Source organism: Lichenostomus cassidix, unplaced genomic scaffold, assembly GCF_008360975.1.
Source record: "Lichenostomus cassidix isolate B80296 unplaced genomic scaffold, HeHo_3.0 HiC_scaffold_37, whole genome shotgun sequence".
NCBI lineage: Eukaryota > Metazoa > Chordata > Aves > Passeriformes > Meliphagidae > Lichenostomus > Lichenostomus cassidix.
In genome coordinates, this window is record NW_028147279.1 from 538,713 (window position 1) to 564,158 (window position 25,446).

The 25,446-nt window shown below is 39.7% G+C and overlaps 2 protein-coding genes across 3 annotated transcripts; both read right to left on the reverse strand.

Moving 5' to 3' along the window:
- Positions 1–87: 87 nt before the first annotated feature.
- On the reverse strand, positions 88–8,866 carry LOC146423510 (persulfide dioxygenase ETHE1, mitochondrial-like). Of its 2 annotated transcripts, XM_085044681.1 has the most exons (8): positions 8,708–8,866; positions 6,161–6,305; positions 5,096–5,241; positions 3,748–3,877; positions 2,182–2,271; positions 673–789; positions 200–269; positions 88–139 (listed from the first exon to the last, which is right to left on the reverse strand). In XM_085044681.1, exons 1-8 carry the CDS (start codon positions 8,795–8,797, stop codon positions 130–132), a joined length of 798 nt encoding a protein of 265 aa, XP_084900807.1. In that variant the 5' UTR covers positions 8,798–8,866; the 3' UTR covers positions 88–129. The 2 variants fall into 2 exon arrangements, with proteins under 2 accessions (XP_084900807.1, XP_084900808.1); XM_085044682.1 differs by lacking the exon at positions 88–139 and having other exon boundaries at positions 196–258; positions 8,708–8,861.
- Positions 8,867–11,039: 2,173 nt separating this feature from the next.
- On the reverse strand, positions 11,040–22,147 carry LOC146423511 (DNA repair protein XRCC1-like). Its single transcript, XM_085044698.1, has 7 exons — positions 22,089–22,147; positions 19,317–19,433; positions 17,946–18,143; positions 16,546–16,628; positions 14,073–14,163; positions 11,409–11,484; positions 11,040–11,223 (listed from the first exon to the last, which is right to left on the reverse strand). Exons 3-7 carry the CDS (start codon positions 18,062–18,064, stop codon positions 11,110–11,112), a joined length of 483 nt encoding a protein of 160 aa, XP_084900824.1. The 5' UTR covers positions 18,065–18,143; positions 19,317–19,433; positions 22,089–22,147; the 3' UTR covers positions 11,040–11,109.
- Positions 22,148–25,446: the final 3,299 nt, after the last annotated feature.

A 25,446-nucleotide genomic window follows, 5' to 3' on the forward strand; every position in this document is an offset into this window, starting at 1 on the left:
CTTTCCCGCGCTCAGGCCACGCCCACTCGTCAGCCAATCGCTGCTCTTTATTGGGAATTAGGGAATTAATTAGGGAGGGAAGTGGGCGTGGCCTGGCGGAGGGGGCGTGGCCTGGAGGAGTGGGCGTGGTCAGGAGGAAGTGGGCGTGGCCTGGAGGAGGTGGGCGTGGCCTGGAGAAGTGGGCGTGGCCTGGAGGGAGTGGGCGTGGCTAAGGCTCGTCCTGAATCCCACAGCGAAGGTTGGCGGGAACGGCGATGTCTGTGGGTGAACTGGTTTGGACTGGGAGGGACTGGGAGGGACTGGGATTCCCATCCCAGTTCATCCCAGTTCAATCCCAGTATAAACCAGTATAAACCAGTTCCATTTTCACCCCTAAAACTCCCATTTTCACCCCAAAATCCTCATTTTTCACCCCAAAACCTCCCAGTTTTTCCCTCCCAGTCCCTCCCAGTATATCCCAGTTCAACCCCAGTAATTCCCAGTATAAACCAGTTGAATCCCAGTATAAACCAGTTCCCTTTTAACCCCTAAAACTCCCATTTTTCACCCCAAAATCCCCATTTTTCAACCCAAAATCCTCATTTTTCACCCCAAAACCGCCGCGTTTTCCCCTCCCAGTCCCTCCCAGTCCCTCCCAGTCCCTCCCAGTATAACCAGTCTAACCAGTCTCACCCATCAGCCGGGGCCTGGGCAGCTCCAGTTTCCCCATTAGCTCCACAAACTCTTCCTCTCCCAGTTTCAATCTCGGGTTGTGAAGTTTCTCCTCCCCGACGGTGGACATGGTGTGACCTGGGGAGCTCCCAGTTCAAACCAGTTCAAACCAGTATGAACCAGTATGAACCAGTATAAACCAGTATGAACCAGTATGAACCAGTTCCCATTTATTTCCCCAAAAATCCTCATTTTTCACCCTAAAATTCTCATTTTTCACCCCAAAATCACCATTTTTCACTCTCAAATCACCGTGTTTTCTCCTCCCAGTATATCCCAGTCTCTCCCAGTATATCCCAGTTCATCCCAGTTTATTCCCAGTTCATTCCAGTACAAACCAGTTCCATTTTAACCCCTAAAACTCCCATTTTTGCCCCCAAAATCCTCATTTTTGACCCCAAAATCGCCATGTTTTTCCCTCCCAGTTCATCCCAGTCTGTCCCAGTTCATCCCAGTTCAATCCCAGTCCATCCCAGTTTATTCTCAGTTCAAACCAGTATAAACCAGTATGAACCAGTTTCCATTTATTTCCCCAAAAAATCCTCATTTTTCACCCCTAAAATTCTCATTTTTCACCACAAAATCTCCATTTTTCACCCTAAAATCGTCACTTTTTTTCCTCCCAGTTCGTCCCAGTTCATCCCAGTTCGTCCCAGTTCAAACCAGTATAAACCAGTATGAACCAGTTCTCATTTATTTCCCCAAAAATCCTCCTTTTTCACCCCAAAATCTCCATTTTTCACCCTAAAATCACCGCGTTTTCTCCTCCCAGTCCATCCCAGTCCATCCCAGTATAAACCAGTTCCATTTATTTCCCCAAAATCCCCATTTTTCTCCCCAAAATCCTCATTTTTGTACCTAAAAATCATCATTTTTCACCATAAAACCTCAATGATTTTTCCTCCCAGTCCCTCCCAGTTCCTTCCCAGTCCATCCCAGTATAAACCAGTTCCCCTTTTCCTCCCCAAAATCCCCATTTCCCCCCAAAATTCTCATTTTTCACCCCAAAATCCCCATTTTTCACCCCAAAACCGCCGCGTTTTCTCCTCCCAGTCCCTCCCAGAATAAACCAGTATAAACCACTATAAACCAGTTCCCCTTTTTCTCCCCAAAACCCCCATTTTTTCACCCCAAAATCCCCATTTTTCAGCCCAAAATCCCCATTTTTCACCCCAAAATCACCATTTTTCACCCCAAAACCACCCCGTTTTCTCCTCCCAGTCCCTCCCAGTTCCATCCCAGTTCCATCCCACTCTCCCCCAGTATAAACCAGTTCCCTTTTAACCCCTAAAACTCCCATTTTCTCCCCCAAAATCCCCATTTTCCCCCCCAAAACCCTCATTTTTCCCCCCAAAATCCCATTTTTCACCCCGATTTTCCTACCCCACCCACCCCATTCCAGCCCCACCCCTCCCCTAAGCCCCCGCCCCTCTCCCCAAGCCCCGCCCCCTTTCCCCAAGCCCCGCCCACCGCTGTAATCGTGTCCCGGGTAGATCCGGCAGCTCTCGGGCAGAGTGAAGATCCTCCGGTGGACGGAGCGGTGGAGGGTGCGGGCACAGCCTGGTTACCATGGCAACGGGATGGTTACCATGGTTACCGGGTGGTTACCGTGGCAACCGGGATGGTATCGCTATGGTTACCATGGTAACGGAGCTGTAGGGTTATGGTAACCATGGTAACGGAGCGGTGGAGAGTGCGGGCACAGCCTGGTTACCATGGCAACGGGATGGTTACCATGGTTACCGGGGTGGTATCGCTATGGTTACCATGGTAACGGAGCTGTAGGGTTATGGTAACCATGGGAACGGAGCGGTGCAGGGTGCGGGCACAGCCTGGTTACCATGGCAACGGGAGGGTTACCATGGTTACCGGAGTGAGGGGAGGTTGGTTACCATGGTTACCATGGTTACCGCCCCAAAATCCCCGTTTTTCTACCCCTAAAAATTCCCATTTTTCACCCCAAAATCGCAATTTTCACCCCAAAATGTCCACTTTTCTCCACAAAAATCCTCATTTTTACAATAAAATCTTCATTTTTCACCCCAAAATTCCCATTTTCCACCCTAAAATCTTCATTTTTCACCCCAAAATCACCATTTTTCACCCCAAAATCTCAATTTTCCACCCCAAAATCTCCATTTTTCACACCGAAATCACTTTTTTTACCCCAAAATCCTCATTTTTCACCCTAAAATCCTCATTTTTCACCCCAAAATCTCAATTTTTACCTCCAAAATTATTTTGTAAAATCTAATTTTCACACCAAAATCCACTTTTACTGCCCAAAATCCTCATTTTTCACACCAAAATCCTCATTTTTCACCCCAAAATCCTCATTTTCCACCAAAAATCCTCATTTTTCACCCCAAAATCCTCATTTTTCACCCCAAAATCCTCATTTTCTACCCCAAAATCCTCATTTTTCACCCCAAAATCCTTAATTTCTGCTCCAAAATCCTAATTTTTCACCCCAAAATCCTCATTTTTCACACCAAAATCTCAATTTTTACCTCAAAATCTTCATTTTTTTACCCCAAAATTCCCATTTTTCTCCCTAAAATCTTCATTTTCCCCCAAAATCCTCATTTTTCTACCTAAAATCTCCATTTTTCACCCCAAAATTGCAATTTTCACCCCAAAAATCTCAATTTTCCATCCCAAAATCTTCCTTTTTCACCCCAAAATCACCACGTTTTCTCCTCCCAATCCCTCCCAGTTCCATCCCAGTCCAAACCAGTACAAACCAGTTCCCTTTCAACCCCTAAATCTCCCATTTTCCACCCCAAAAATCCCATTTTTCACCCCAAAACCTCTGCATTTTCCCCTCCCAGTCCCTCCCAGCGCAAACCAGTTCCCTCCCAGTTCAATCCCAGTATAAACCAGTCCCATTTTCACCCCCAAATCCCCATTTTAACCCCTAAAACTCCCATTTTTCACCCCAAAATCCTCATTTTTCACCCCAAAACCGCCCCGTTTTCCCCTCCCAGTCCCTCCCAGTCCCTCCCAGTTCAATCCCAGTTCCCTCCCAGTCCAGACCCTGCTGGAAGTCGGTCCGGCCGCAGCCTCTGACCAGCAGGGTGTCACCAGTAAAAGCCATCGAGGAATCGTCCAGGACGAAGGTGACACAGCCGGGGGTGTGGCCAGGGGTGGCTGTCACCTGGAGAGACTGGGGACAGGAAATTGGGGTTGGGGGAGGAAAAATCCTAAAAAATCCCAAAAAAAATCCCAAAATTTGGGTCCCAAAATGGGGTTGGGGGGAAAAAAAATCCTAAAAAATCCCAAAAATATCCTGAAAAAACCCCAAGAAAACCAAAAAACCCCAAAAAATCCCCAAAAACACTAAAAAAAAAAACCCCAAACCCCTCAAACCCCCCCAAAAAACCAAAAAAATCCCCTAAAACCCCAAAAAAAAAACCCCAAAGTGTCCCTAGATGTCCCCAAGTGTCCCCAGAACTCTCAGAAATTTCCAGAAGCTCCAAATCCTCACGAAACTCCCAAATCTCAGTTGGTCCCTAAGTGTCCCTGACTGTCCCTGAGGCTCTCAGCTGTCCCCAAAGTGTCCCTGGATGTCCCCAACGTGTCCCTAGAGCTCTCAGATGTCCCTAAAGTGTCCCCAGATGTCCCCAGAACTCTCAGAAGTTTCCAGAAACTCACAAAACTCCCAAATCCCAGTTGGTCCCTAAGTGTCCCTGGATGTCCCTGAGTGTCCCTAAGAGTCCCTGAGGCTCTCAGATGTCCCCAAAGCGTCCCTAGATGTCCCTGAGTGTCCCTAGATGTCCCCAGGGTGTCCCTAGAGCTCTCAGATGTCCCTAAAGTGTCCCCAGAGCTCTCAGAAATTAACAGAAACTCACGAAACTCCCAAATCCCAGTTGCTCCCTAAGTGTCCCTGAGTGTCCCTGAGGCTCTCAGCCATCCCCAAAGTGTCCCTAGATGTCCCTGACTGTCCCTAGATGTCCCCAGATGTCCCCAGATGTCCCAGAAAGTTCCAGAAACTCACGAACTCGCCGAACTCGAGGCGATCTCCCTCCTGCAGCAGGCGGTCTGCAGTGGCGCCGCTCAGCCGCGAGATGGCGCTGCGGCAGCCCAGAGTGTCCCCAAAGTGTCCCCAAAGTGTCCCTGAGGCTCTCAGATGTCCCCAAAGTGTCCCTTGGTGTCCCTGACTGTCCCTAGATGTCCCCAAGGTGTCCCTAGAGCTCTCAGATGTCCCCAGAGTGTCCCTAGATGTCCCCAGAACTCTCAGAAATGTCTGGAAACTCACGAAACTCCCAAATCCCAGTTGCTCCCTAAGTGTCCCTGAGGCTCTCAGACGTCCCTAGATGTCCCCAAGTTGTCCCTAAGTGTCCCCAGATGTCCCCAGAACCCTTGGAAAGTTCCAGAAACTCACAAAATCCCCGAATTCCAGCCGATCTCCCTCCTGCAGCAGGCGGTCTGCAGTGGCGCCGCTCAGCCGCGAGATGGCGCTGCGGCAGCCCAGAGCGCGCCGGAGAGCGCCGCTGCCGGTCACGTGGTCGGCGTGGCAGTGGGTATTGGCTGGGAAGGGATGACGTCATGGGTGAGGCCACGCCCCCCGGTGAGGTCCCAGTTCATCCCAGTATGAACCAGTTGGGTTTTGACCCAAAAAATCCTCATTTTTCAGCCCAAAATCTCCATTTTTCAGCCCAAAATCATCATGTTGTTCCCTCCCAGTCCCTCCCAGTTTCTCCCAGTTTCATCCCAGTATAAACCAGTATAAACCAGTTCCATTTTAACCCAAAAAATCCCATTTTTCACACTACAATCCTCATTTTTCACCCCAAAATTCCCATTTTTCAACCCAAAACTGATGTGTTTTCTCCTCCCAGTCCCTCCCAGTATATCCCAGTTCACTCCCAGTTCCATCCCAGTATAAACCAGTTCCCTTTTAACCCCTAAATCTCCCATTTTTCAGCCCAAAATCTCCACGTTTTTCCTCCCAGTCCCTCCCAGTTCCATCCCAGTTCGTCCCAGTAACTCCCAGTTCTCTCCCAGTATATCCCAGTTGTAGGGCAATTAAATGGGAATTAAAAGGGAATTAAATAGGGATTTAAAGGGGAATTAAATGGCAATTAAAGGCAATTAAAAGTGAATTAAAAGAGAATTAAATAGGAATTAAAAGGAAAATTAAAAGGTAATTAAATAGGAATTAAATGGGAATTAAAAGAGAATTAAATAGGAATTAAAAGGAGAATTAAAAGATAATTAAATAGGAATTAAAAGGACATTAAATAGGAATTAAAGGAGAATTAAATGAGAACTCAAAGAGGAACTAAAAGGAAATTAAAAGAGAAATAAAGGGAAAAAAATGGGAATTAAAAGGACATAAAATGGGAATTAAAAGGTTATTAAAATGGCATTAAAGATGAATTAAAAAGGCACTAAAAAGGCATTAAAAATGACATGAAAATAGCAATAAAACCCCCCAAATTCCCACCTGCATATTTCAATTTCAGCCCCAACTCTTGCAATAACTGAATGTCTCGAGGAACAGTTTCCAATACCGGATCAATAATTATCGCTTCACCCCGCAGAGCGTCGGCCAGCAGGTAGGTGTAGGTGCAGGAGGAGGAGTGGAAGAGCTGAAAATGGAATAAAAATGGGAAATTTTGAGGTAAAATATGGGCTGGGAATTGATAAAAGTGGCACTGAAAAATTGCGGGAATTGGGGGGAAAATCGCGTGAGGAATGGAGGAAAATGTGCCTAAAATTTCATTAAAATATCCCCAAAATTTCATGAAAATATCCCCAAGATTTCATTAAAATATCCCCAAAATTTCACTAAAATATCCCCAAAATTTCACTAAAATATCCCCAAAATTTCGCTAAAATATCCCCAAAATTTCACTAAAATATCCCTAAAATGTCACTAAAATATCCCCAAAATTTCACTAAAATATCCCTAAAATTTCACTGAAATATCCCCAAAATTTCACTGAAATATCCCCAAAATTTCACTGAAATATCCCCAAAATTTCACTGAAATATCCCCAAAACTTCACTAAAATATCCCCAAAATTTCACTAAAATATCCCCAAAATTTCACTAAAATATCCCCAAAATTTCACTAAAATATCCCCAAAACTTCACTAAAATATCCCCAAAATTTCACTAAAATATCCCCAAAATTTCACTAAAATATCCCCAAAAATTCAGGAAAATTGTGTGAAAAATGCAGCACAGAACATGTTAAAATGGAACCAAAAATTGATGGAAATATCCCCAAAATTCAAGAAAATATCCCCAAAATCTCATAAAAAGCCAAATTTCCTCAGAAAAACCCCAAATTTCCCAGAAACTTCCCCAAAATCTCCTCATAAACCCCAAATCTCCTGATAAAAACCCCAAATTTCCTCAAAATTTCCTCATAAAAACCCCAAATCTCCTCAAAAAACCCCAAATTTCCCCCAAAACTTCCCGAAATCTCATAAAAACCCCAAATTTCGTCATAAAACCACCAAATCTCCTCACAAAAACCCCAAATTTCCTCAAAATTTCCTCAAATTCTCCAAAAACTTCCCCTAATTCCCTCATAAAACCCCCAAATCTCCTCATAAAAACCCCAAATTTCCCCCAAAACTTCCCAAAATCTCATAAAAACCCCAAATTTCGCCATAAAACCACCAAATCTCCTCAAAAAACCCCAAATTCCCCCAAATCTCCTCAGAAAAACCCCAAATCTCCTCACAAAAACCCCAAATTTCCTCAAAATTTCCTCAAATTCCCCAAAAACTTCCCCTAATTCCCTCATAAAACCCCCAAATCTCCTCATAAAAACCCCAAATTTCCTCATAAAACCACCAAATCTCCTCACAAAAACCCCAAATTCCCCCAAAACTTCCCCAAATCTCCTCATAAAAACCTCAAATTTCCCAAAAAATCCCCCAAATTTCCTCATAGAAACACCAAATCTCCTCATAAAACCCCAAAATCTCCGCAGAAAAACCCCATATTTCCTCATAAAACCCCCAAATCTCCTCATAAATCCCCAAATCTCCTCATAAAAACCCCAAATTACCCCCAAAACTCATAAAAACCCCATATTTCCCTATAAAATCCCCAAATCTCCTCAGAAAAACCCCAAATTCCCCCCAAATCTCCTCACAAAACCCCCAAATTCCCTCATAGAAACCCCAAATTTCCTCAAAACCCCCAAAATTTCTCCAAAATTCCCTCACAAAACCCCAAATTTCCTTATAAAACCCCAAATCCCCTCACAAAAACCCCAAAATCTCCTTATAAAAACCCGAAATTTCCCCCAAAACTTCCCCAAATCTCATAAAAACCCCATATTTCCTCATAAAATCCCCAAATCTCCTCAGAAAAACCCCAAATTCCCACAAAATCTCCTCAGAAAGAAACCAATTTGCTCATAAAAACCCCAAATTTCCTCAAAATTTCCTCAAATTCCCCAAAAACTTCCCCTAATTCCCTCATAAAACCCCCAAATCCCTCAGAAAAACCCCAAATTCCCCCCAAATCTCCTCAGAAAAACCCCAATTTCCTCAGAAAAACCCCAAATCTCCTCACAAAAACCCCAAATTCCTTCATAGAAACCCCAAATCTCCTCACAGAAACCCCAAAATCCCCCAAAATTACCCCAAATCTCAAAAAACCACAAGTTACCCCAAAGTCTCCTCATAGAAAACCCAAATCTCCTCATAAAAAAACCCAAATCTCCTCATAAAACCCCCAAATTCCCTCATGAAAATCCCAAATCTCCTCACAGAAACCCCAAATCTCCTCATAAACACCCCAAAATCCCCCAAAATTACCCCAAATCTCAAAAAAACACAAGTTACCCCAAAATACTCCAAAATCTCCTCAGAGAAACCCCAAATCTCCTCACAAAAACCCCAAATTCCCCCAAAATCTCCTCAGAAAAACCCCAAATTTCCTCCCCAAGGCCTCCCCTGACCCCAACCAACCTCTGACCCCCAAAATCCCCCAAATTCCCCCCAAATTCCCCCCAATTTCCCCTCACCTGCCGCAGCAGCAGCTGTCGCCCCTCCCCCGCCGCTGTCGCGACTCCGCGCGCCGCTATCGCGACAGAGAAGAGCCGGCGGAGCAACATGGCGGCGGTGGGGCCCACAGGGAAGGCGCGGCCGCTTTAAGAGCGCTGGGGGTTTATATAGGGCAAGGGGAAGGGGGCGTGGCTTAGGTATTAAAGGGGCAATGGGGAGGGGGCGTGGCTTAGCGGGTTCTTAAAGGGGCAATGGGAAAGGGGCGTGGCTTGGGATTTAAAGGGGCAACGGCGGCTGGTGGGGCCAATTAAAGCGGCGATGGTTGTGAAGAGGAAATTTAATTATTTTATAAATATTTTATTATTTTAAATAAAAATGTTTGATTGGAAAAATATTTAGATGTTGTTGTGAAAATGAAATGGGGGTTTGGATGCGGTTTGGGATTTTTTAAATGTGGTTTGAAGTCGGTTTTTAAAAATATATTTAAATTTTTTTTGAAAGTATATTTTGAAAATGTATTTTAAAGTAAATTTTGAAGTATTTTTTAAAGTAAAAGTAGATTTTAAATATGTTTTCAAGTATATTTTAAAGCACATTTTAAAGAATTTTTTCAAGTATATTTTTAAACATTTTTTTAAAGATTCTTTCTAAAGTATATTTTAATATATTTTTTAAAAGTTTATTTTTATAGTAGATTTTAAAATATATTTTCGAGTATATTTTAAGGAATTTTTTAAAGTATATTTTGGGTTTTTAATTCTATTTTTAAAATATATTTTCAAGCGTATTTTAAAGTATTTTTGTATTTTAAAGTATTTTTTAAAGTAAATTTTTAAACTATATTTTAAAATATTTTTTAAATATATTTTAGTATATTTTAAAAATATTTTAAAATAAAAATATTTTAAGTATGGATTTTAAAATATATTTGAAATAAAAACTCATTTAAAATCTAATATTTAAAATAAATAAATATATATTTAAAACATTTTAAAGTATTTTTAGCATATTTTAAAATTTATTTTCAAAATCGATTTTTAAAGTACATTTTAAAATATTTTTAAAAAATAAAATACATTTTTAAAGTGTAGATTTTAAATTATATTAGAAATAAAATGTCAATTAAAGTCTATTATTTAAAGTAAAAATACATATTTAAAATATATTTTAAGGTATTTTTAAAGCATATTTTAAAGTCTATTTATTTTTAAAATATATTTTTTAAGTATTTTTAAAAATATTTTTTAAAATAAAATATATTTTTAAGTGTGGATTTTAAAATATATTTAAAATAAAAACTAATTTAAAATCTAATATTTAAAACAATTAAATATATTCATAAATTACTAAAATAAAAATTATAAACATATATAAAATTTAAATTTTAAACCTCTAAAAACATTTCATAAAACACAATTTTATAAAAATTCAATTTTTAAATTTACTAATTAACTTCAAATTTACTAAATCGACTAATTACTAAAATTACTTCCAGCTAGAGAAAAAACAGATTTTGCAAAAATAGATTTTAAACCCAAAATTATCATTAATTATTATTTATTATTATTATTATTAACTATGATTATTAATTATTATTAATATTAAAACATATTTGAAATAAAAAGGTAATTTAAAATATATTACTTAAAGTAAATAAATGTATTTATAAATAATTAAATCATCAATTTAAAATATTTATATTTAAAGTAGATTTTAAAACATAAACAATATTTTAAAAAAACATAATTTTAATAAACACTAAAATCACTTTCAGGTAAAAAAAAATACGAATTTTTTAGATCGATTTTTCTTCAACCCAAAATTATTTTTTCTTTATTAATCCTTAATTTCTTAATTCTAAATTCTTAATTTTTAAATTATTATTATTAATTATTATTATTTATTAGTATTATTAACTATTATTATTTTATTATTATTAATTATTATTTATTAGTATTATTATTTATTATTAATTATTATTTATTAGTATTATTAATTATTATGATTTTTATTATTAATTATTATTTATTAGTATTATTAATTATTATTATTTTATTATTATTATTTATTATTTATTATTATTATATATTTTATTATTATTTATTAATATTATTAATTATTATTAATTATTATTATTTATTAGTATTGTTAATTATTAGTATTTTTATTATTATTTATTATTTATAGTATTACTAATTATTATTATTTTATTATTATTTATTATTTATTAGAATTATTATTATTTTATTATTAATAATTATTATTATTAATTATGATTAATTCCTCATTAACTAATCCCCAATCACCCCAAAAACCCCCAAAATTCCACCAAAATTCCACTTTTTCCACCCAAAAAAAAACTTCCTTTATTTAACCCAAACCCGAAACCAATGACGTCACCCCAATGACGTCACCGATGACGTCACTCCCCAGGCTGCACCGCGAAGGGCCGAACCGGAAGTGGGCGTTGCCTCTCCCCCGACTCCAGCAGCCAATCAGGACGCACGAAGACCAGCGAGGGGCGGAGCTTCCGAGCCTGGAGAGAGGGGGGGCGGGGCTTCTTCTTAAAGGGCCAGCGACCCGAAAATAAATAAACCACGCCCACCGCGCCAAGCCACGCCCATTTTCTCCCTGGCCACGCCCATTTCACCAGGCCACGCCCATTTCACCAGGCCACGCCCATTTTGTCCCAAACCACGCCCATTTTGCCCCAAGCCACACCTCCTGGAAGGAAGAGCTCCAGAGCTGATTGGTCACCACGTGAGTCACCGAGTCGTCCATGTAGGGAGCCAGCGAGCTGGGAACCAGTAGGGACCAGTTTGGACCAGTATGGATCGATAGAAACCAGTATAAACCAGTATAAACCAGTATAAACCAGTATGGATTGATGGAAACCAGTATAAACCAGTATGGACCAGTATAGACCAGTATGGATTGATAGAAACCAGTATAAACCAGATAGGACCAGTATGGACCAGTTTGGACCAGTATAAACCAGTATGGACCAGTATAGACCAGTACGGACCAGTATGGATTCATAGAAACCAGTATAAACCAGTAGGGACCAGTTTGGACCAGTATGGACCAGTATGGACCAGTTTGGATTGATGTAAACCAGTATAGACCAGTTTGGACCAGTATGGATTCATATAAACCAGTATGGACCAGTGTGGATTGATAGAAACCAGTACAGACCAGTTTGGACCAGTATGGACCAGTATAAACCAGTATGGATTGATAGAAACCAGTATGGACCAGTATAAACCAGTATGGACCAGTTTGGACCAGTATAAACCAGTATGGACCAGTATGGATCAATATAAACCAGTGTGGACCAGTATGGACCAGTATAAACCACTTAGAGACCAGTTTGGACCAGTTTGGACTTCCCAGTTCCTCCCAGTTCATCCCAGTTAACTCCCAGTTCCTCCCAATCCATCCCAGTCCATCCCAGTTCAATCCCAGTTCAATCCCAGTTCAATCCCAGTTCATTCCCAGTTAACTCCCAGTTCATCCCAGTCTTCCCAAATCCTCCAAAATTTTCCCAAATTTTCCCAAATTTTTTCTAATTTTTCCTGGTTTTTTTCACATTTTTCCAATCCCAGTTCATCCCAGTCCCTCCCAGTATAAACCAGTAATTCCCAGTATGAATCAGTCCATCCCAGTTCCATCCCAGTTCATCCCAGTATATCCCAGTTCCATCCCAGTCCCTCCCAGTATAAACCAGTAATTCCCAGTATGAATCAGTCCATCCCAGTCCATCCCAGTTCATCCCAGTATAAACCAGTTCCCTTTTAACCCCTAAAACTCCCATTTTTCACCCCAAAACCTCCACGTTTTTCCCTCCCAGTCCCTCCCAGTATATCCCAGTTCAATCCCAGTCCATCCCAGTATAAACCAGTTCCATTTCCCCCCCCAAAATCCCCATTTTGCTCTCAAAGAATCCAAATTTTCGCCCCTAAAATCCCCATTTTTCACCCCAAAATCACCACGATTTTCTCTCCCAGTCCCTCCCAGTATAAACCAGTTCCATCCCAGTTCATCCCAGTATAAACCAGTTCTCTTTTACCCCCTAAAACTCCCATTTTTCACCCGAAAATCCCCATTTTTACCCCCAAAATCCCCATTTTTCACCCCAAAACCACCCAGGATTGTTCCTCCCAGTCCCTCCCAGTATAAACCAGTTCAATCCCAGTAACTCCCAGAATAAACCAGTTCCCTTCTTACCCCAAAAATCCCAATTTTTGTCCCTAAAATCCCATTTTTCACTCCAAAACCTCCTCGTTTTCTCCTCCCAGTCCCTCCCAGTATATCCCAGTACAAACCCAGTAACTCCCAGTACAAACCAGTTCAATTTTTCCCCCCAAAATCCCCATTTTTCTCCCTAAAAATCCCAATTTTTGTCTCTAAAACTCCCATTTTTTACCCCAAAATCCTCATTTTTCACCCCAAAACCACCAGATCTTCCCCTCCCAGTCCCTCCCAGTATAACCCAGTTCCATCCCAGTATAACCCAGTTCCCTTTTAACCCCTAAAACTCCCATTTTCCCCCCAAAAATCCCAATTTTTCACCCCAAAATCCCATTTTTCACCCCAAAATCCCCATTTTTCACCCCAAAACCACCCAGTTTTCCCCTCCCAGTCCAAACCAGTACAAACCAGTAACTCCCAGTATAAACCAGTTCCCCATTTTCCCCCCAAACTCCCATTTTTCACCCGAAAATCCCCATTTTTCCCCCCAAAAATCCCAATTTTTCACCCCAAAATCCTCATTTTTCACCCCAAAACGACCCCATTTTCTCCTCCCAGTCCCTCCCAGTATAAACCAGTAACTCCCAGTATAAACCAGTTCCCCATTTTCCCCCCAAACTCCCATTTTTCACCCCAAAAATCCCAATTTTTGCCCCTAAAATCCCAATTTTTGCTTTTAAAATCCTCATTTTTCACCCCAAAACCGCCCAGTTTTCTCCTCCCAGTCCAAACCAGTATATCCCAGTTCATCCCAGTATAAACCAGTTCCATTTCCCCCCCAAAATCCCCATTTTTTCCCCCCAAAAATCCCAATTTTTGTCTCTAAAACTCCCATTTTTTACCCCAAAATCCCATTTTTTACCCCAAAATCCCCAATTTTCACCCCAAAACCACCAGGATTTTTCCTCCCAGTCCCTCCCAGTATAAACCAGTTCCATCCCAGTATAAACCAGTTGCCTTCTTACCCCTAAAACTCCCATTTTGCCCCTCAAAAATCCGATTTTTCACCCCAAAATCCCATTTTTTACCCCAAAATCCCCATTTTTCACCCCAAAACCACCAGATTTTCCCCTCCCAGTCCCTCCCAGTATAAACCAGTATAAACCAGTATAAACCAGTATAACCCAGTCTCACCCCCCGAAGGCCACAGCGAATCTCCTCAGTTTTCTCTCCTCCCCAGCTGGGAAATCTCCGTGGAAAAAGAAAGTTTTGTTCTGGAAAAAATCTGGGAAATTCGGGAAATTTAACGTTTTGGGGAGAAAATATCGAATTTTGGGGAAATTTGGGGAAAAATCTCTAATTTTGGGGAAATTTTGTGGAGAAAATCTCAAATTTTTGGGAGAAAATCTCAAATTTTGGGGAAATTTTTTAGAGAAAATCTAATTTTGGGGAAATTTGGGAAAAAATCTCAAATTCTAGGAAGAAAATCTCAAATTTTAGGGAGAAAATCCTAAATTTTGGGGAAATTTTGGGGAGTAAAATCTTCAATTTTGGGGTAATTTTGGGTAAAATTCTCTAATTTTTGGGGAACTATTTTGGTAAAAAAATCTCAAATTTTCATGAAAATTTTGGGTAAAAAAAATCTCCATTTTTTGGGGAAAAATCTCCAATTTTTGAGGAAATTTCGGGTAGAAAATCTCCAATTTTTGGAGAAAATTTTGGGTAAAAATCTCAAATTTTTGGGGAAATTTTGGGTAAAAAAATCTCCAATTTCTGGAGAGAAAATCTCAAATGTTGGAGAAATTTTTGGGAGAAAATCTCGGATTTTGGGGAGAAAATCTTCAATTTTGAGGAAATTTTGGGAGAAAAACTCAAAATTTTTGGGGTAATTTTGGAGAGAAAATCTCAAATTTTTGGGGAGAAAAACCTCCAATTTTTGGGGTAATTTTGGGTAAAAATCTCCAATTTTGGGGAAAAAAAATCTCAAATTTTGGGGAGAAAAATCTCAAATTTTTGGGATAATTTTGGTGACAAAAATCTCCAATTTTGGACGAAATTTTGGTGACAAAAATCTCCAATTTTTTGGGGGAAATTTTTCGTAAAAAATCTCCAATTTTGGGGGAAATTTTGGTGACAAAATCACCGATTTTTGGGGAAATTTTGGGTAAAAAACTCCAATTTTTGAGGAAACTTTTGGAGAGAAAATCTCCAATTCTGGGGAGAAAAACCTCCAATTTTTGGGGAAATTTTCGGTAAAAACCTCTAATTTTGGGGAAATTCTGGAGAGAAAAATCTCAAATTTTGGGGAAAAAAAATCTCAAATTTTGGGGAGAAAAATCTCAAATTTTTGGGGAAATTTTGGGTAAAAAAATCTCCAATTTTGGGATAATTTTGGTGACCAAAATCTCCAATTTTTGGGGGAAATTTTTCGTAAAAAATCTCCAATTTTGGGGGAAATTTTGGGTTAAAAAACCTGAAATTTTGGGGAGAAAAATCTCCAATTTTTGGGTAAAAACATCCAAATTTTGGGGGTAATTTTGGGTAAAAAATCTCCAATTTTGGGGGTAATTTTGGGTAAAAAATCTCAAATTTTGGGGAGAAAATCTCCAATTTTTGGGGTAATTTTGGGTAAAAAATCTCCAATTTTGGGATAATTTTGGTGACAAAAATCTCCAATTTTTTGGGGAAATTTTGGGTAAAAAATCTCCAATTTTGGGGGAAATTTTGGGTTAAAAAACCAGAAATTTTGGGGAGAAAAATCTCCAATTTTTGGGTAAAAACATCCAAATTTTGGGGGTAATTTTGGGTAAAAAATCTCAAATTTTTGGGGTAATTTTGGGTAAAAAATCTCAAATTTTTGGGGAGAAAATCTCCAATTTTTGGGATAATTTTGGTGACAAAAACCTCCAATTTTTGAGGAAATTCTGGAGAGAAAAATCTCCAATTTTTGGGGTAATTTTGGGTAAAAACCTCTAATTTTGGGGAAATTTTGGTGACAAAAATCTTCCATTTTGGGGAAATTTTGAATAAAAATCTCAAATTTTTGGGGGAAATTTTGGGTAAAAAAATCTCCAACTTTGGGGGAAATTTTGGGTTTAAAAAACCTGAAATCTTGGGGAGAAAAATCTCCAATTTTTGGGTAAAAACATCCAAATTTTGGGGGTAATTTTGGGTAAAAAAATCTCAAATTTTTGGGGTAATTTTGGGTAAAAAATCTCAAATTTTTGGGGTAATTTTGGGTAAAAAATCTCAAATTTTGGGGAGAAAATCTCCAATTTTTGGGATAATTTTGGTGACAAAAATCTCCAATTTTTGAGGAAATTCTGGAGAGAAAAATCTCAAATTTTGGGAAAAAAAATCTCAAATTTTGGGGTAGTTTTGGGTAAAAAATCTCCAATTTGGGGATAATTTTGGTGACAAAAATCTTCCATTTTGGGGAAATTTTGAATAAAAATCTCAAATTTTTTGGGGTAAATTTTTCGTAAAAAAATCTCCAATTTTGGGGGAAATTTTGGGTTAAGAAACCTGAAATTTTGGGGAGAAAAATCTCCAATTTTTGGGTAAAAACCTCCAAATTTTGGGGTCATATTTAATCCGGAAGTGGGCGTGACCGGAAGTGGGCGTGGCCAAGGAAATGGGCGTGGCTAAGGAAATGGGCGTGGCTCACCGGGCAGAGGGGGGAGGGGCAGCCCCTCCCCCTCCTCCTCCTCCTCGCTGTTCTCCTCTGTGCTTCCGGCGTAGGGATCCGAGCTGGAAACCAGTATGGACCAGTTTGGACCAGTATGGACCAGTTTGGATTGATATAAACCAGTATGGACCAGTAAGGACCAGTCTGGACCAGTATGGACCAACAGAAACCAGTATAAACCAGTATGGTCTCCCAGTATATCCCAGTACAACACACTAAACCCTCCCAGTAAATCCCAGTATAACCTCCCAGTACCTCCCAGTATAAACCAGTATAACCCAGTATAACCTCCCAGTAAATCCCAGTATAAACCAGTATAACCCAGTTTAATCTCCCAGTATAACCCAGTATAACCCAGTTTAATCTCCCAGTACATCCCAGTATAAACCAGTTTCCCTCCCACTATAACCAGTTTAACCTCCCAGTACATCCCAGTATAACCTCCCAGTATGGCTCAGTCTGATCTCCCAGTATATCCCAGTAAATCCCAGTATAACTTCCCAGTAAATCCCAGTATAAACCAGTTTAACCTCCCAGAATGGCTCAGTCTAAACTCCCAGTACAACCCAGTTTAACCTCCCAGTATAACCCAGTATGATCCCCCAGTAAATCCCAGTATAACCCAGTATGAACTCCCAGTACAACCCAGTATGACCTCCCACTAAATCCCAGTATAAACCAGTATAACCCAGTATAACCTCCCAGTAAATCCCAGTATGAACTCCCAGTATAACCCAGTTTCCCCTCCCAGTCCATCCCAGTATAAACCAGTATAACCCAGTTTAATCTCCCGGTACATCCCAGTACCAACCAATTTCACCTCCCACTGTAAACCAGTCTAACCCACTTTCCCCTCCCAGTCCATCCCAGTAAATCCCAGTTTCCCCTCCCAGTCCATCCCAATATAAACCAGTATAACCTCCCAGTCCAACCTGGTTTCCCCTCCCAGTATAAACCAGTATAACCCAGTTTCCCCTCCCAGTAAATCCCAGTGAATTCCAGTTTATTCTCCCAGTAAATCCCAGTAAATCCCAGTATGAACTCCCAGTATAACCCAGTTTAATCTCCCAGTATAAACCAGTATAACCCAGTTTCCCCTCCCAGTATAACCCAGTTTCCCCTCCCAGTCCATCCCAGTATAAACCAGTATAACCTCCAAGTACAACCCGGTTTCCCCTCCCAGTATAAACCAGTATAACCCAGTATGAACTCCCAGTAAATCCCAGTTTAATCTCCCAGTATGAACCAGTATAACCCAGTTTCCCCTCCCAGTATAACCCAGTTTCCCCTCCCAGTATAACCCAGTTTCCCCTCCCAGTCCATCCCAGTATAAACCAGTACAACCCAGCCCTGACTCCACCCCCTCACCCAGAACTCACTCCGATTGGCTGTCGCTGTCACCTGACTCGGGGGGCGTGGCTTCCTCAGGCTCCTCCCCTTTGCCCATATTGGGGCTCCCAGGGGGCGTGGCTTCCCCAGGCTCCTCCCCTTTGCCCATATTTGGGCTCGCAGGGGGCGTGGCCTCCTCAGGCTCCTCCCCCTCGCTGCCCGAGTGGGCGGAGCCATCCAGGAGGTACCTGCAGGGGGAGGGGAGAAAGCCACGCCCACTTGGGGGTGTGGCTTGGGTTGGCTCCTCCCACAGTGGGCGTGGCCAAAGGGGGCGTGGCAGATTTTGTTGCCAGGTGGGCGTGGCTTGACTGGGTGTGGACAAATGGGCGTGGTCAGGGTGGGTGTGGCTTTTTTGGGTGTATCTCCAGGTGGGTGTGGCCTAGCAGGGTGTGTCCAGGTGGGCGTGGCTTACAGGGAGCAGGGGGTGTGGCCTATGAGGGTGTGACCCCAAAGGGGGCGTGGCCTAGCTGGTGGGCGTGGCTTCATGGGATGTTTAAACCAATGGTGGGCGTGGCTTAGCTGGGTGAACCCAGGTGGGCGTGGCCTAGGTGGGTGTGTCTTACAGTGGGCGTGGCCAATCAGGGGATGGTCAGGTGGGCGTGGCTTAATAGGAAAGGCTATTTACATAAAAGTGGGCGTGGCTTAATGGAAAAAGAGGATTTGGCAATGGGGTGTGGCTCCAGGTGGGCGTGGCTTAGTTGGGTGTGTCCAGGTGGGCGTGGCTTAATAACAGACTTTAAAAATTCTTTAACAAGGAGGGTGTGACTCTGGGTGGGCGTGGCTTGTTGGGGTGGGCGTGGCTTGAGTGGGTGTGTCCAGGTGGGCGTGGCTTAATTATATCTATTTAAAAGCTGATTTAACAAGGAGGGTGTGGCTCTAGGTGGGCGTGGCTTAACTGGGCGTGTCCAGGTGGGCGTGGCTTGATCATATCTATAGCAAAACTGGGTTTTAATAAAGAGGCTGTGGCTCTAGGTGGGCGTGGCTTAGCTGGGTGGGCGTGGCTTGAGTGGGCGTGTCCAGGCAATATATAATATAAATATATTGTATATATTAATATATAATTAATATATGTTAAAATATATATTCAATATATGGGTTAAAGTTGGTTTAACAAGGAGGGTGTGGCTCTGGGTGGGCGTGGCCAAGGGGTGGGCGTGGCTTAAGTGGGTGTGGCCTGAGGGGGCGTGGCTTAATTAGCTCTATAGCAAAACTATGTTTTAATAAAGAGGGTGTGGCTGTAGGTGGGCGTGGCTTAGCTGGGTGTGGTCTGGGTGGGCGTGGCCAAAGGGGGAGTGGCTTTAAAGGGCGTGGCTAAAAGGGGCGTTGCTAAAGGGGGCGTGGCTAAAGGGGGCGTGGCTTACGGGCGGCAGGCCAATCGCCTTCCTTTCCTCTGGCAATCCCAAATCCACTGAGGACCAATCAGGATTCCTCCATCCTGCCGGGCTTGGGAGGCTTTGGGGGTTCTGGGAAATGCACACCTGGGAGAGGGAAAAATGCCCCAAAAAATTAGCTAAATAGCCCCAAAAAATCCCCAAAAAACATCCAAAAATAATCCCAAAAAAATTGCCAAAAAATCCCACAAAAATAAAAAAAAACCTGAAAAAATTCCCACAAAAATCGCCAAAAAATCGCAAAGAAATTTTAAAAAAAATCACAAAAGATCTCCAAAAAATCCCCTAAAAATTGCCCAAAAAATCGCTGAAAACATCTTGAAAAAATCCCCCAAAAATCCAGAAAGAATCCCAAAAAAATCCTCCAAAAATCCCCCAAAATCCTCACGAAATCCTGAAAAAATTCCACAAAAAATCCCGAGAAAATCCTCCCAAAGAAACCCCAAAAATCCCCAAAATATCCCAAAAAATCCGAAAAAAATCCCAAAAAAATCTGGAAAAAATCCCCAAATTGGTTGTACCTGGGAGGCTTTGGGGGTTCTGGGAAATGCACACCTGGGAGAGGGAAAAATGCCCCAAAAAATTAGCTAAATAGCCCCAAAAATTCCCCAAAAATGCCCCTAAAATCCCCAAAAAATTGCCTCAAATATCCCCAAAAAAAATCCCTGAAAAATCTGAAAAATCCCCAAAAAATCCGGAAAAAATCACCAAAAAATCGCAAAAAAAAAAAAAATCCCCCCCAAAAATCCCCAAAAATCCCTGAAAAAATCCCACAAAAATCTGAAAAGAACCCCCAGAAATCCCACAAAAACTAAAATAAAAATCCCCAAAAAATCCTCCAAAATCGCCAAAAAAGTTCCCCAAAAAATCACCAAAAAATAAAAAAAAATTCCCACAAAAATTCCCGCAAAATCCCGAAAAAATCCTGAAAAAATCACCAAAAAATCCCCAAAAAATCCCAAAAAAATTTTTAAAACCCCCAAAATCCCACAAAATACAAAAAAAAAACCCCAAATCACCAAAAAATCTCAAAAATCCTGAAAAAATCCCCAAAAAATCCCCAAAACTCCCCCAAAAATACGCCAAAAACTCCCTGAATTGGGTGTGGTTAGTTCCCAGTATAAACCAGTTTAAGCTCCCAGTATGGCCAATGAGGCTTTGGGGGTTCTGGGAAATGCACACCTGGGCCAGGTGAGAAAGGACAAAAAATGAGTAAAATGTCCTAAAAAATATCCAAAAATAATCCCAAAAAATTCCCATAAAATCCTGAAAAAATCCCCCAAAAAATCCTGCAAAAAATCCCAAAAAATCACCTAAATATCCCCCCAAAATTTTCTAAAAATCCCATAAAAATGCCCCATGAAGTACCCAAAAAATTCCCCTCAAAATCCTGAAAAAATCCTGAAAAAATCCTGAAAAATCGTCTAAAAAATCCCTAAAAAATCCTGAAAAAATCCTGAAAAAATCCTGAAAAAATCCCTAAAAATTCCCAAAAAAATCCCAAAAAATCCCCAAAAATTCCCAAAAAACCTCCAAAAATTGCCAAAAAATTGCCAAAAAATCTGCAAAAAAACTCCCAAAAAAATCCCAAAAAAATCCGAAAAAATCCCCAAAAAATCAATAAAAAATCAATAAAAAATCTGAAAAAAATCCCAAAAATCCCCAAAAATTCCCAAAAAATCCCAAAAATTCCCAAAAGCTCTCATCCAGTCCAAACCAGTCCAAACCAGTCCAAACCAGTTACCTACACCAGGTGGGTGCAGTTTGGGCTCCAATCTGGGCAATATTTGGCTCCCAACTCCAAAGCTGAAAAATAATCTGAAAAAACGCAAAAAAATTCCCCAAAAAACCTGAAAAAAACCTGAAAAAAATCTGAAAAAAATCCCTAAAAATTCTGAAAACATCCAAAAAAATCCCCAAAAAATCTGAAAGAAATATAAAAAAAAATCCGGAAAAAATCTGAAAAAATCTGAAAAAAATCCCTAAAAACCTAAAAAAAAATCCCAAAAAATTGCCAAAAATCTGAAAAAATGCCCAAAAACTCCTAAAAAATCCTAAAAAATTCCCAAAAAAACTCAAAAAATTGCCAAAAAATCTGCAAAAAATATCCCAAAAATATCCCCAAAAAATCCGAAAAAAATCCCTAAAAAATCTGAAAAAAATCCCCAAAAAATCAATAAAAAATCAATAAAAAATCTAAAAAAAATCCCAAAAAATTCCCAAAAATTCCCAAAAAATTCCCAAAAAATCCCGTTTGTGTGTTGTTTGGTGGGTGGTTTGGGTTCCAAAAATCTGAAAAAAATCCCAAAAAATTCCGAAAAATTCTGAAAAAATGCAAAAAAAATCCCCCAAAAATCTGAAAGAAATCCCAAAAAATTCTGAAAAATTCTGAAAAAATGCAAAAAAAATCCCAAAAAATTCCGAAAAATTCTGATAAAATGTGAAAAAAAATCCCCAAAAATCCAAAATTCCTAAAAATCTGAAAATGCGAAAAAATCCCAAAATCAATAAAAATCAGAAAATGTAAAAAAATCCCAAAAATCTGGACAAAATCCGGAAATCCCAAAAATCAATTAAAAACCAAAAAAATTTTTAAAAATCCAAAAATCCCTAAAAATCTGAAAATCCTAAAATTAATAAAAATCTGAAAAAATCCAAAAATCCCAAAAAATCTGAAAAATCCAAAAAATTTGAAAATGTTAAACCAGTATATCCCAGTCCAAACCAGTATAAACCAGTTACCTACACCAGGTGGGTGCAGTTTTGGGTCCAATCTGGGCAATATTTGGCTCCCAACTCCAAAGCTGAAAACAATCCTAAAAATCCGGAAAAATTCCCAAAAAAATCCGAAAAAATCCAAAAAAATCCCTAAAAAATCTGAAAGAAATCTGAAAAAAAACCAAAAAAAAATCTGAAAAAAATCTTTAAAAAATCCAAAAAAATCCCCAAAAAACAAAAAAAAAATCCCTAAAAAATCTCAAAAAATCCCTAAAAAATCACCCAAAAATCGGAAAAAATGCCCAAAAAACTCCTAAAAAATTCCCAAAAAATTGCCAAAATATCTGCAAAAAGTCCCCAAAAAATCTGAGAAAAATCAAATCCCCCAAAAACCCTCAAAATCAGAAAAAATGAAAAAATCCCAAAATTGAAAAAATCCCCAAAATCAGAAAAATCAGAAATTCAAAATCTTAAAATTCCCAAATGCCCAAACCTCCCACCCAGTATATCCCAGTATAAACCAGTTACCTACACCAGGTGGGTGCAGTTTGGGCTCCAATCTGGGCAATATTTGGCTCCCAACTCCAAAGCTGAAAACAATCTGAAAAAACCTGAAAAAATTCCCCAAAAAATCTGAAAAAAACCCCAAAAAATCAAAAAAAGTTCCACAAAAAATCCTAAAAAATCTGAAAAAATCCCCCAAAAATCTGAAAGAAATCTGAAAAAATTTCCAAAAAATCTGAAGGAAATCTTTAAAAAAATCCCCAAAAAATCCGAAAAAAATCCCTGTAATTGAAAAATTCCCAAAAAATCCCAAAAATTTTCCACAAAAACCCAGAGAAATCTGAAAAAATGAAAAATCCCCAAAAATCGAAAAAATCTGAAAAAATCAGAAAAAAATCCCAAAAAAATCCCAAAAATTCCCAAAAAAATTCCCAAAAATTCCCAAAAATCCCACCACACCCCAAACCAGTCCAAACCAGTATAAACCAGTTACCTACACCAGGTGGGTGCAGTTTTGGGTCCAATCAGGGCAATATTTGGCTCCCAACTCCAAAGCTGCTGCTCTCAATTGGCTCCTCAGGGGATTTTGGAATCCACTCAGCGCCAGGGTGACTCCAGAGAGGATGGAATTCCCAAAATTTGGGGGTTTTTGGGACAAATTTGGGGATTTTTGGGAATTTGAGGTGGAATTTTGGGGGTTTTGGGAGGAATTTTGAGGTTTTTGGGAGGAATTTTGGGGTTTTTGGGAGGAATTTTGAGGTTTCTGGGAGGAATTTTGGGGTTTTTTGGGGGAATTTTGGGGTTTTTGGGAGGAATTTTGGGTTTTTTTGGGGGAATTTTTGGGGAAATTGGGGTTGGAATTCTTAGAGGAATTCCCAGAATTTGGGGAAGAATTTTGGGAAGAATTCCCGGGATTTTTGGTGGAATTTTTGGAGGAATTTGGGGAAGAATTTTGGGAAGAATTCCCAGAATTTGGGGAAGAATTTTGGGCAAAAATCCCCAAATTTGAGGCAGAATTTCCAGAATTTTGGGTGGAATTCCCAGAATTTTGGGTGGAATTCCCAGAATTTGGGGCCCAAGGCAGTTTGGGTTGTTTTTTGGGAAGATTTCCGTCGGAATTTTGGGATGATAAGCGACGTTTGGGAGGCTGTGGGGAGAAAATTTGGAATTTAGGGGAATTTTTGGGAATTTTTGGGGATTTTTGGGGATTTTGGGGAGAAATTTGAGGATTTTTGATGGATTTTGGGGGAATTTTGGGGATTTTTGGGGGAATTTTGGGGATTTTGGGGAGAAATTTGAGGATTTTTGATGGATTTTGGGGCATTTTGGGGGAATTTTGGGGCATTTTGGGGATTTTTCGGGGGAAATTTGGGGAATTTTGGGAGAATTTGGGGGAAATTTGGTGATTTTTGGAGATTTTGGGGGAAATTTTGGAGAAATTTGAGGATTTTTGAGGGACTTTGGGGGAAATTTTGGGGATTTTAGGGGAAATTTTGGGGATTTTTTGGGATTTTTGACAGAATTTGAGAGAATTTGGAGAGAATTTGGGAATTTGGGGGAAATTTTGGGATTTTTTGGGGATTTTTGGGGAAATTCAGGGAAATTCTGGGGGAAAATGGAGGAATTTGGGGAATTTTAGATTTTGGGGGAATTTTGAATTTTTGAGGAATTTTGTGAATTTGGGAAATTGTTTAGAGATTTTGGGGGAAATTTGAAATTTGGGGAAATTTTGGGGATTTTAAGGGATTTTTTGGGAATTTTTTGGGAATTTTTGGGGAAATTCTGGGGAGAAATGGAGGAATTTGGGGGATTTTTGGACGAGTTTTGGAGATTTTGAGGGAATTTTGGGGAATTTGGGAGGAATTTTGGGAGAATTTGAGATGATTTGAGGGAATTTTGGGAGAAATTTGAGGATTTTTGAGGGATTTTGGGGAAATTTTGGGGATTTTTGAGAGGATTTGAGGGAATTTTGGGGATTCTTGAGGGAAATTTTGGTGATTTTCAAGGGATTTTGGGGGTATTTTGGGTGGATTTGGGGGGAATTTGGAGATTTTTGGGGAATTAGGAGGAAATTTGGGGAATTGGGAGGAAATTTGGGAATTTGGGGAAAATTTGGGGAAATTTTTGGGGTAAATTTTTGGGTTTTTTTGGGTAAATTTTAGGGATTTTAAAATGGATTTTGGTGTTAATTTTTGGGATTTTTTTGGGGTAAATTTATTTGGGTTTTGGGGTAAGTTTTTGGGATTTTGGGGTAAATTTCTGGGTTTTTTGGGGTAAATTTTAAGGATTTTAAAATGAATTTTTGGGATAAAATTTTGGGGTTTTTTGGGTAAATTTTGGGTTTTTTTGGGTAAATTTTGGGTTTTTTTGGGTAAATTTTTGGAGTTTTTGGGGTAAATTTTAGGGATTTTAAACTGGATTTTTGAGGTAATTTTTGGGGGTTTTTTGGGGTAAATTTTTGGGTTTTTTGAGTAAATTTTTGGGATTTTTGGAGTAAATTTTAGGGATTTTTGGGGTAAATATTTGGGGATTTTTGGGGTAAATTTTGGGATTTTTTGGGGCAAATTTTTTGGGGTTTTGGGGTAAATTTTTTGGGTTTTTTTGGGGTAATTTTCGGGGTAAATTTTAGGGATTTTTAAATGGATTTTTGGGGTAAATTTTTGGGGTAAATTTTGGGGATTTTAACATGAATTTTTGGGACAAAATTTTGGGGTTTTTGGGGTAAATTTTTGGAGTTTTTTGGAGTAAAGTTTTGGGTTTTTTTGGGTAAATTTTAGGGATTTTAAAATGGATTTTTAGGGTAAATTTTTTGGGGTTTTAGGGATAATTTTCTGGGGGTTTTGGGGTAAATTTTTGGGGGTTTTTGGGGTAAATTTTG

What these genes read in the sequence shown, in the direction of transcription:
- LOC146423510 (XM_085044681.1), bottom strand. Translation starts at nt 8,797, where the DNA reads ATGTTGCTCCGCCGGCTCTTCTCTGTCGCGATAGCGGCGCGCGGAGTC. An exon ending in CCGGACCGACTTCCAGCAGG is followed by an intron (nt 2,272 to 3,747) that starts GTCTGGACTGGG and finishes CATGGTAACCAG; the next exon opens with GCTGTGCCCGCACCCTCCAC. An exon ending in GCCCAGGCCCCGGCTGATGG is followed by an intron (nt 270 to 672) that starts GTGAGACTGGTT and finishes AGTCCAAACCAG; the next exon opens with TTCACCCACAGACATCGCCG.
- LOC146423511 (XM_085044698.1), bottom strand. Translation starts at nt 18,064, where the DNA reads ATGGGCAAAGGGGAGGAGCCTGGGGAAGCCACGCCCCCTGGGAGCCCC. An exon ending in TTCGCTGTGGCCTTCGGGGG is followed by an intron (nt 11,485 to 14,072) that starts GTGAGACTGGGT and finishes ACTGGTTCCCAG; the next exon opens with CTCGCTGGCTCCCTACATGG. An exon ending in GGAGCTCTTCCTTCCAGGAG is followed by an intron (nt 11,224 to 11,408) that starts GTGTGGCTTGGG and finishes CCCTCTCTCCAG; the next exon opens with GCTCGGAAGCTCCGCCCCTC.